This window comes from Macrosteles quadrilineatus, unplaced genomic scaffold, assembly GCF_028750875.1.
Source record: "Macrosteles quadrilineatus isolate MER2022 unplaced genomic scaffold, UCM_ALF_1.0 Scaffold_8__2_contigs__length_117827958, whole genome shotgun sequence".
Lineage (NCBI taxonomy): Eukaryota > Metazoa > Arthropoda > Insecta > Hemiptera > Cicadellidae > Macrosteles > Macrosteles quadrilineatus.
This window is the reverse complement of record NW_026542601.1, coordinates 32,213,351-32,225,896: the sequence shown is the minus strand read 5'-3', so window position 1 is coordinate 32,225,896 and position 12,546 is coordinate 32,213,351. Positions and strand designations below refer to the sequence as shown.

The following is a 12,546-nucleotide window of genomic DNA, read 5'->3' as shown; positions in this document are numbered from 1 at the left end:
GTAACTCTTTTTATTGATTTCTTAACGTACAAGTACGTTACTATTTATAAGTAGGTTTATTTATGTAGCTTTGTTAACTAACGTCTTTTGTTTCCTTAGCCAGCACCATTTATTGAAAGCTAAATTGTGTTCTTGGATTGTTAAATGTGATCTTTACATTTAGTTATTTTCTTGTCGATTTTATCAAAAACATTTTGCTCGATCTATAAGTAGTCCTGCTGCAACTGTAAATTTTAACAAAATAAAACTAAATTGAAACATTTCGTCTGAAATTGTTGTATGTATCTATAACTTTGCACTATGATGAACTTTTAAATATCCAAATAATTTCACAAATCAAACGTTTATTTTTAGAAACAAAATCGAAACAAAAATACTCAAGGAAAAGGTAAAACGAGTAAACAATGATGCTGACAGCACCAGCAAGCAGCGGCTCAAGGCTAGTATAAAGTGCTAAGTGTGGACAGTAAGTGCTAAGTGGTGTCGGCACTTAAGTGCATGACAATGATGTGGGTATACCTGCACCCCTGACCTACAACGGTAGAGCGGTAGCCAATAGAAGTGGGGCATTAGCTCACCCACTTGAAAATGCTTACCTAACGTATACACACATTGCTTCAACGTAAAATGGGTTCAGTTGGAATGGTAGTTTTAATCCATGAGAATGGTGAACAACTGGTCAAGTGGTTAGAGCATGGTACTTCAGCCCGAGGGTTCAAATCCCGCCAATCAGTGATGTTTTCAACTATGAGATAATTCTCACAGCCTTCTCATTCTGTTTTGCCTTACTGAGCTCACACATAGTTTTAATATTGGATTGGCTACAGGGGTTTCAAAGGTTAAAATTACTCATATTAGTGTTAAAATTAAATATTTAAATTACAATGTTACAAAATACAGTTGAAAACTGCATAGTAAGTCTGTCCTGAAATATTAATTCAGTTGACCAAGAGAAAACTTAAAAAAAGTAAGACAAATCTACATACAATTAAGGAATTATTTAACTAATAGAATTATTAAATCATATTATAATATATTGCTAAGTCAAAACCGACGTATAAATAGTGAGCAAGAAATATTAAACATCATAATGCACTGTAAATGTACTGGACAGAAGCCTGTTTTAAAATTATTGACGAGATACATAAAGGCTAACCTACAAGGGTAGATATTCAGTCTAAGGCACCAATGAACTAATTTTGTATAAACTAAGTAAAAATATAAAACAGTACACACGGAAAAAAACTATACGAATTTTGATTGTCAAAACGAATTACCAGCCACCATTTACGTCATTACACGTCATGAGAAACAGGACAATTAGGTCTCTTTCACCTACCAGCTGTAAATTAGTGGTATAGCCTATTTGCAATGATTTATCTAACGAGTTCATCAAAGTGAAATATGTATCTTTGAACCTGTTGTGACATGTTTATGACAATTGGTTGTGACATTCGCGCTCGTATACGTCACACTTACAACTTTAAAAAGTAAAATGGTAAAAATATGATTTGTTCCTGGAATGGAAACCGCGGAAGTCAGAAGCAAGATTTTGGTTAAGCCAAGTACCACCACCACAGCAAACCTGCAGACTAAGCGAGTTTCCTATTGCCTGATTGGATTTTAACTAAACTATTTCCTTAAACTTGTCAGATTTATTTCATGCTTAACATTAAATTTGACGAACACTTAGGTATGCTGCTACAGGAAAGGAAAAATTGTTTTTATATTATATAATAACAATTTGTTAATTACTATTTTTATTAAATAAATACACGTGTTCGAAATCCCAGAAACAAGTAAACCACATCGGTTTACTTTGTCCCATATTAGAAATTTGAATGTACAGTTTTTTTTTATTTCTCCGTAACCTTATTACTCCAAAAAAACTTCAACGTGCAAAATTATTTTTTTATAGATCCACACGAGGGGTAATAAAAATCAGGGTTTTTATTTTTCAAGGGTAAAAACTTGAAAACACGTTAATTTATAGAATAAAATTCCAACCCCATAACACCCTTTTCCCATGTCCCAATCTTGATGGTTTTCAAACTCATTCGATTGTATCTAGTACTAGGGTACATGGCTATGCCAAAATCAATTTTAATCAATTTAATCCATTGCATACCCTACTTATTTTTGCTGACGCCATTTAAATTAAGCGAGAAGACATCTTAGAATTGGTTTTAGGATTTAAGTCGGAAACAGTTGAAATTCAGTAAGGTTTTTGTTCACATTAATGTAGCTGTTTGGAACTATTTACAATATTTAAATGCAATCAGGAGGATAAAGATCAGTAAAATGAAATAAAAGATTTAAAAGATACTTCAGCAAAACAAAAAAAAAAATTAAAATTTTACATGTAAATTATCCTAGTAGGCATAATGTAATCTATTTGATATAACAAAAAACAACAAAAAAACATTTTGGGAAATTAAAACATTTTACCAGACAGGAACCGTTAAAACGAGATGTGAAATGAAGCTGTCACATGTTTTGACAAGTGTATGTAAACCTCACTGACATCTGTATGATAACTGGGCTATTAACTTCACCTGCGATCGTGTATTATATTCACTGGCCAAAATACTTCCAGTTATAATTTTTAATTATTCCCACATTAAAACCAGTAAAGGCGTTAAAAATAACCAAACAAGTTCATACATTACAAATCTACGTGAATATATGTTTAAGATATTTTTCTTTTACCTAACAGGAAACTATTTCAGATAAAATTCCAAAAACTGCTATCCTATTTGAGTATTACGGTAATTTTTTGTCATAAATTCATCCTATTAAAGCAGTTTTTTGTCGTTAGTACGTGGGAAAATGCTGAATCCTACAACAGATTGTTCTTTCAGTTTTGAGTTATAAAATAAAGAACTGTACCAAAAATGAAAATTTATAAATGCCACTTGTTTACTCCTGAATATTTCTTCATAATGATGAGCCTTATTTTTTTAACTAACTCGTAGGATTTTTATATAAAACAAAAATTCTAAGACTTTAACTCTAAGAGTTTTTGTTATTATTATTTCCTAGCAGCAACCTGAGATATTACTAGTATGACGAATTGGAAATCTAAGTATACCAATAAAAAGTAACTGAAAACTCACTTTGTACACAGGTTTGCCGCAAAGAGGTATTCATTATAATTAAAATACCAAGCTTCCTGCTTTACCTATAACATGTTTCAAATTCCCACTTAAAAAAACTTCTATTAATTAATTAAAAGCAAACAATTTTAGACTATATGTATGCCATTAAATATCTCTCCAAACTCTTTCGTTGTAAAAACCCTAGAAAACTAGTATAACTCTCCTAGCAAACGTAGTTACAACTTTATCTAACGAAATCAAGCCATCAAAAGTAGTAATTGTTAGCATATTCCTAATACCCTCACTTTCTCACATTATGAGAAAGTGTTTTTGGACGATATGTATAAACATATTCTGTCGTTTTAGGCACTTTTATGGAACCTTTAAAACGATTGCTATGTTCCCATTTATAATGTTCGTTATTAAGTAAGCAAAATTTCTCTTTGAATCTGTCAAGTGTTCGCGTCAAAATCAGAATCTTTGTAGAGTTAATTACTTTTCCCTCTCCAATTACCACCACAATTGCATTTGCTATTGCGCCATCTTCATTTTGAGGGGAAATGATTCCAGTTAAAATATGAATTTTACTGTTGTATCAGGGTTGAAAATGCCACCTCTAAATAAAACAAACGATTAACTTACTTTCACATTTTATTAAATTATATTTTCAAGTAATTACTATTACGTTGGACTTTTATGCAAACAGATATTGAAATTTTTAGAATTCACAAGATACGCATTTTACACACAATAAGCACAATTAACCTTGTTTGAAAATTTTTTACTTAATGTGAACATTAATCATTAAAATAGATTAAAAAGATAAGTTTAAGTTTTCAACTTATTCAGATTTATTTGATGATTTGATATGAAATGTGTTGATCTTTAGCGAGTAAATTAGGAATAAATGTGAATTATAAAACGTCTTACGTTTTCTTAGGTTATCTGTTGGTAAAAATACTCCAAAACATTTTTTGTTTTCCTCCTTTAAAAAATAAACGAGCAATCTATAATGATCCGTTTATCCTTCTGGTGTAAAAGGAGACAACATATTGTGTATTTTAAAAATCTCGGTAACTTTTGAGCGAATAATAAGATACTAGGTTTTTAAAAAAAATATGCGGAAACAGATACGAGGTAAAATAATTTTAGTTACTAAAAGTCGAGCTTATATATTATTTTGCACACGAATAAACAGCTAACGTTAACATGATGTAATATAATTTACTTTCTAAGGCTTCAAATATTATTTTAGTAGAACATTGTTCAGATTTTCTTCTTAAGTCTAGAAGAAAACAACAAAGTGCTTCAAGCAGTTTGGTTGTCAAAGGAGTTGGCTTTGTTTCTACGAAGCTTATTGATTTCAAGAGTCGACGAACTCTTTATAAAATACATCGGTTTCTAGAAGTTGTAATTATTTTTCTTTCTTTTAAAACATATTATTTTAACATTAATATTTGAAAATATTAACCAAGCCGCTTATCGAACGCTGAAAACATTAAAAAGTTGTCATATTTGCATTGTTTGTTTAAGCATATACAAATCTTATACAAATAGCGTTAGCTTTGTAAAAAATAACACAATATAAAAGCCAAATACTTATTTTTCGGTGATACAACATTAAACATTTTCAGTTATAATATAAAAAACGACGCTAATGAAAATTTTAAAGCTACTGAAATAGCATTGCATTTTTTCAGTTTTGCAATTCTGTAAAATACAAAATTCATTTTAAGCTTTGAAAGATGACAGTAAATTAAAACATGGCCGTAATATACATTTAGTGTTTATATACGAAGAACAGTATTGTTCAACTGCATTAAGATTAAGAGCCCAGTATAAGAAATAAATAAAATATCTTTATTTCGTGTTTTCTTAAACTTTTTTATACCATCCACTATCTTGTATATTTTAAAACTCGTTCTGCTTAAATATTCAAGAGGCAAAACACTGAATGAAGCTAAACATGAATAGGCATATATTTTGCGGAGAATATAATAAATAATATATAAACAAAGGTATGCTAGAATGATTGCTACACTGAACTTCAATAGCTCAAACCAAAATAATGTAACAGTTATAGATTGAAAATCTCTCCCTGCATTAATACATTGGAATCGCGCAAACAAGAGGCTGAAAATACGCTTGAATATTAATGCGTTTCTTAGTTTGAAAAACTTTGAAAAATTCAAACAAAATCTTCTTTATTACAAAACTGTTGCCAAATACTTCAGCATATTTGTGAACGTAGATTTAAAGATTGTTCTTAAAAGAAACCAACTTAATCAAGATTGCTTCAGAACAATCAGTTGTCTAAATAAATTATACTTTGGAATTCCTAATGATGGAAAACCAACACTTATATGAAACATAGTTTATACGGGTACCAAGGGAACCCAAGTTATGTATTAATGCCGTAACTACGTAATGGGGTACATTCGGTTCATTAGTGGACCAATGTTCAGTAACTTGGTGGATGTTCGGCTGTGCTTGGTACAAGTTTGTAGAAAAGTGGAACTTGTAATAATGATACATTTTAATTCATGATCGGTTTTATATAAATAATTTAATTTTTGAGAAATTTGCCAGAATTTGACTGAAGCAAGTAACTTTACGTTGTTGACAAAATCCCACTTAAAATTATGTCACGGTAAATTAAAGGGATTATTATTTAATTTACATTGGTTTATTAATATAACTGATAAAAAAGTCAAAATCCTAAAATAATTAGAATTTATACCAGTGTTAATAAGATAATTTCATTAAGTAATGATTGAATTGAAAAATCAGTTATGTTCATTGTGTTTGTGTTGTTATTGACATAAAAAATCTATATGGACTGAAAAAGGAAAATACTTACACTTGGTGACATCAAACATACATTCTGTTTTATTTCAACATACTCATGAAATGGAAAAAGAAAAAAATACGCTCTTCGGTTTTAATAAGACGTATATATTAAGATAATATTATAAATAAAATAGAGAAAGAAAGAGGTACTAATGCAAACCAATTTATAATTTTGTAGCTTTAAAAAGCACACAATCTACGAAGTCTGTAGTAAATGTATTAAAAAAATTTACAAAAAAGTCTGCCCTTGTACAAAGCGTAGTGAAAGAATAATCCTGCCAAAACAAACCAATAAGATCCTCAACCCGATTCATTTTGGCCAAACCCAAAACATGTTTACGCTTTACGAATATCTGTAGGATGACGCAAAGAAACCTTTAACTAACTGGTGGATAAGAAAATAACATACAAAATTATCCGACCTTTGTTCAGTCTAATTTATTTTTCAGATGAATACAAAAATTAAACATTACTGTTTTACATTTTTATTAGAATTTAAATCTCTCTTGACAAAAAAAACTTATTCGTAACAATCCAAAATGTTTGTGATTTATTATCCTAATGCAGTTGAGTCATAAAGACAATTAATGGCCCCATAAAGTCCCAGGCGAATTTATTGTATTGTTTACACCCAACATAGTTCACAAATCACGTCATGTGAGCGTCTTTATTATTTATTCGACGAGAAACACATTTAGGGTCCGAAAGGGAGTCATAAAAAGATTACAAAATATATTATTTCTCAGTGACCAAGATTATTTTTCTGTTCAAATAGCTATGTTATTGGGATGGTGTTAATGGTTTTAAAAACGCGCAGTAGTATTCTGAAAAAGTTTTTTTTACTAAAGGTATTGGTGAACTATCTGACTTCAATTAGTAACAACGCTATGATCTTACAGATTTGAAACTCGTCTTAATACCTTCGCATCATGACCTTCACGCCACCGGGTCAACATATAAATCATATAAATCATCACATAGAATACAAAACAGTAGGCATACAAAGTAGGCCACTGTTTCCCATTTGATGATTATATATATGTGTTTGATCAAAAAGTAATTAATTAATAGTATTTATTCATAATTTACTGTATTTTTAAACACCTACTCACCTGGGCGTTGTAAGGGTAGGCAGAGACGGGGGTTGTGTGGTGGGGGGCGGCGTCGGTGAGGGGGGACTCTGCCCCACAGCCCTCCTGGAAGAAAAAACATAAATGAATAAATACAAAATGGAAAATACCAATGCATACACATAGGATAATTAGTTACAAACGAATTCACCCTCAGAAACCTTCAAACGGTGTTAATTTTCTATAATATTTGAAAAAGTAATTGATTAACCACATTTTTTTTTTTAGTTTTCAAAATTATCACAATAAATTTATCAACGTTTGCTCAAAACTGACCATCTACATACAGAACCAAAGAACAAACGCTGAATTTTAAGGATCATACAGTAACATCAACTGCCACGGTATCAAAACCCACAAAAGAAAAGATAACTCAGAGGATCATTATGGTCAATTTTTTATGGCTACATCTAGTGAATGCAATCTGAAACTCAATCTAAGGAACGTATGCTGAATAAATATCCTTTAAGATCATAGTTTGACCCCCAGAACCAAGATGAATCTGCAATAAATCTGATTATAAAGTAATTTATTTCTTGATTAAGACAAATCTAAAATTCCTGTCCTGAGGGGCCCATTTCATAATAATCACATACTAATATTATTAGTAAATCTATATAGATTTACTACATAGATCGCCCAATGCAAATCTAATGGAAATTACAAGTTGTAGTTTATTATGAAATGGGCCCCTGATGGTCTAAAAGTACAATTTACCTCTTGGATACAGCTATAATTGTGTACGCCGGTAACATAAAAAAAGGAGAAATCGGAGGTGTTATACTTTCACAAAGAGCAGTCGAAACCCATAGGTTTTGTGGGTGAACCGGGAATCGAACCCGCCCCTTCCACACCGAAGTCCGATACGCTGCCACTAAGCTATTAACACACGTTGAAATTATTATGAATCACTAAGAAATTAAAACATCACTTGACAATAAATAACTGTAAATGTTTATGGTAGGTTACTGAAACGTACGTTTTACATACACTAAAGGAAGGCTTAATGCAACTGTGGGTATGTTAAACCACAGAGATTATCTACTGCGATTGAGTAGTGTATTCGATATCAATATCGATTACAATATCCTGAATTGTATCAATCATATAAAGCATGACCTCATTGCGTTAGTAGGAACCATGAGGGAATCAAATGTCAGTGCTAATCTAATATGTTATTAAATTGGTTATACATTGAATTTTGCTCGGGAGGGTTTATTATTTAAATATGAGTTTTAAAGTTTATTTTATGAGACCTTTTTAGTGACTATATATCAACGTAAGTAAATTACTAGGTGAAATTAAAAACCTAAGATAACCTGTCAAATGAAAATGTGTTCATGAACTAAGAAGGTCTAAAACTAGAATCAGGTTAATATAGTTAACAGATATAAGTAATAGTATATTACGTTACATGTCCTGAAAATAGGTGTTTACCGGACGAGTGTGGTCGTTCCCGTGCGAGACAAATTCGAGTCCGGTAAACACATTTTGGACGAGTGATGTACGATATTTTACGCCATACTACTAAATCTAGCACTGACTAAAGGACTAACAATCGTCATAACCTCTAAGAGAGGTTATGTTTTTAACCACTCATTGCCAAATATAGTATAATCAGCTGTTTGGTGTCCCATAAGAACTCATTACAGTACAGTAGTACGTAATGAAACCCGATTTGATTAAGCTGGCGGCAAACAGCTGTTTTCTGGACTAAATCCTTGCGTGGGAAATTCAGCAAAATAGTGTAGTGTGGCGTAAATATTTTAAATGTGTTTTTTTTTTTATTGGTGATAATCTATGTGATTACATCTAAGTCATATGATAAAACTAGTATTTTAAAAGTAAATCTAAATGAATTATTTTATTACGGTTAAGTAATGTTTCTAGTAAACTACTGATCGTGAACAGTATTAACCAAAGGCAAAAAAGGTTATCAAAACCATTGTAAAAGGTTAGTGAGATGATAATTAAACTCAAAATCGTTAAATATCCGGCTTTAACGTCAACGTCCCAGTCACGATGACATTATTTTAAATCTTTAATTAATTAGAAGATGGCTTCACAATTAGAAAAAAATTAAAAACTACTGTTAATTTTTAAAATGCAGACAAACAAAAGTGTTTAGTTTGCATAACTAGAGGACGCTTAATTTTAATTATTACTGTCAAAGTGATGTTAAAAGAGGCTTATTGCGACAAACCTTCGTTTGTAAACAAATTGCCTTTCTTTTAATTATAAAAATGGAACAAATCTTTTGCATTACGATTCGATTAAATAATTAAGTGTTAAAAATTTGTTAAAGAGACGTACTGCGAATAATCTTAATGAAAGGTATGTGTTTGTTGATGTTAATCCTAATCGGTTTTTAATACGACGATGATATTTCATAGAATGGACTAAGGTGGCAAAATGTAAAAACCTTACATTTATTATTTCCTCACACAAATAACAATTGTTTCGTTACAGTAAACTGTAAGTAACTTCTTTCTGTGCTATTTTCCAGACTAGAAAGTAGTTTACATAAACCGTTAAGGTCATCTGGAGTGCGACAAATCACTATTGGCTGCAATAGATAAGTCGACAGAAAATTGCTTAAATCTGCTGCCTGATAAATCTAAAAACCGGTATGAGTTCGAGTATATTCCATATCCATGTTTACAAGTTAAGAAATTATAGCAAAATTTGTTGGGTTAAAAAATGTTTAGTCTACATGTCTAAATTAGCAAACAAATGATTGGCAAAAAGTATCGAACATAATCCAACGGGTAAAGTGTTTACAATACTTGCATGAAATCCCGCGCGAGCTTTACCGAGCTAACACGCTAGTTCAGTAAAAATAAAATTCCCGGCCGTGTAACTTAATAAACATACTATAACACTTGGTTTTTAATGCTGCGGCTTTACTACTATACTAAGTTGTTATTAGGTCAGTCAAATCAGAAAATTACTCACTGATCAAGTATACAAATGTTTACCCTTCTAGATTAGCCAATTTCATAGCATGGTTATTAATTGACACATAAATATACATTTACTTAACTATAACGTATCTACAGATTTATAACTTAGTATTACTACTACTGACTTCTCTAATCAGTTTGTAACTGTAAGGAGAAGGAGTGCAGGAAACAGCAATTTTCCACACACGTGCTTATTGGGGTAATGATACATTTTACATACCGGTACATTATGACCAATGGAGCAAAACATTGCTAACAACCATGTTGCTACTTACTAACTAAACGTTTACAAAATACAAGACTACCACAAACAATTTACACTAGTTAACAACCAACATTTTCTTTTGTACAATTCAACAATTATTTCGGCCCAAACGTCTGTGAATCCTTATCAGAATTATTCTGAAGCTCCTGTTAGATCATCCTCACTAATGATCTGTAAACAAGGACTTCGAATAATGACGCCACCCGTTAAATGATGTCATTAAACGGCTCGGACGGCCATTTTGGTGTCAGATCTGTAAAATGACGTCATTATAAAGCGACCATTTTGGCAACTGCCTCACTCGTTTACGTATTTTTGTCATACTGCACCGAAAAGGGATGTTTTTAATGCATGGGTTTCGAGGCTAAAGAGTTGTATTAACTCCCTAGAACAAAAAATAAATATAAAAAAAACAGGAGTCGAAGACGTTCCCGGTGAATTTACCTGACAAATAAATTTGTCCACTGATCATGCAGGATAAATATTCCTAGTAGATAAAATATTTTTGCATCGTAAACCAAATATTGTTGTGTATACTATCGTGTTGCACAGTATGTTCACAACATCGGCGTTTTCCATTTAGCGACATTTTGTCAATTTGATCAATTTGATTTTATTATTTTGTTGGTCAAATAATACATGTTGCTTCTCAATAACGACAACTGACGTTCGTATATAATAGCAAACAATACGGAAATAGTTCAGATGTTAATTTCTGAGCGAAATTATTGTTTCGTAAAACCTTGCATTTGCCCGTCCACATAGACTATAGATCTGTGCGTGGAACGTATCCAGCAAAGCAAAGGTGAACTGTACTGATAAAAGTTTGTGGCAGTGACCAGGAACCGAACCCACGACACTGTCGCCTTGGGCCCGAAGTCCGCGACGCTACCAACTGAGCCACCGACTCACAAAACTGAGTCACCGACTCACCAAACTGAGCCACCGACTCACCATTTGTGATGTTAAGCTCTACCTCAGCTCGGAAATCTCAGCTCGGGCTTCAGTAGCTATGTTTCATCTTTGAACAGGGCCGCGAAAAGCACTTGCAGACGTTAAGTCCTCTCAAGTTACTCAGTTAACTTTAAAAATTTGTTTCATCTGTAGAAGGTTTCTTACACCTTACATTAAAATCTATAACTTTCTGGTTTTAATTCCAACCAAAAAAATAATTTTCATGAGTAAAATGCTTTAGAAAAAGCTTGTTTTTAAGTATTTGCCAGACACTTCACGCTTAAATTTATACCATTAGCACTTAATTATAACCATACAAGCTTACAAAAGTATGAAATGAATAAATTAACATAAATATATTATTTCCAATCGGTTAAGAACTAAGCCGACAGTGACGGAGATCCTAGCGCGCAGCGGTTAGGTAGGGCGGCTCCATAAATAGTGTCGCAATATAGACTTACGAACATTCAGTTTACAATAAAAAATATGTTTTTGAGAATAATATTTTTCATCACATTTACCAGAAGTGTCAATTGTTGGCTTATTTTGTTGCTCAGTTGTTGATTATCTTATTTTTTAGACAATATTGTTACTTTTGTGTGTTACTTGTTTGTTTGTACACCATTATGTGTTAAAAATGTAATTCCTTTGTTTAAATAATTACTATCCTAGCCTTTATACATATTTATTCGGGGCACGATTTGTCAACATTTTTTAAACAAATTAAATACATAAATAAGAAGATAAATTTACCTAAGAATTGCCCTTAAAATTGTATGTGATTTCTATTTTTGTTTTTTGTATTCGAACCGTAGTTTCTTCAATCAAAGAATAGAACAAGTTTACAAATCAACGTATTTTAGTTACAGCCTTTTTCAAAATACACATTGAAAACACCGTAACACTGTCTCTTAATGTCGAGAGTTCTCTATGAACTGACAGGGATTCCGAACTATAGGGTTCAGACACGATCGACAAAATGTCACTGATCGGTGGAATTTAATCCCATTTTTCTTTTATAAAAAATTGTACAACCAAACATAATACCCAAAATAATTCCCATACTCTTACCGCTAATCTAGACCTACCAATACCTAATCTTCGATTGAGGCCCCAAAAAAAAATGTTTTATAACTGTTAGATAATATAAATAGGAACAGCTTCAACCGAAAAAATAACTCATAACAAAGTTTTATAACTGTTAGGAAATACAAATAGAAACAGCTAGAAGCTATTATAATTAAGAGACTAACTATCAATTTTATGTGAAACTATTTCTTGAGGAA

The 12,546-nt window shown here is 31.6% G+C and overlaps 1 protein-coding gene across 3 annotated transcripts in view; it reads right to left on the bottom strand.

The window, feature by feature from the left end:
- LOC128999870 (inactive rhomboid protein 1-like) overlaps positions 1-12,546 on the bottom strand; it is a 301,906-nt gene that overhangs the window by 85,445 nt on the left and 203,915 nt on the right. For all 3 annotated transcript variants that reach the window (XM_054426604.1, XM_054426602.1, XM_054426603.1), the window contains exon 4: positions 7,061-7,144. In XM_054426604.1, coding sequence (XP_054282579.1) covers positions 7,061-7,144 — 84 coding nt within the window. The remainder of the gene's footprint in view (positions 1-7,060; positions 7,145-12,546) is intronic.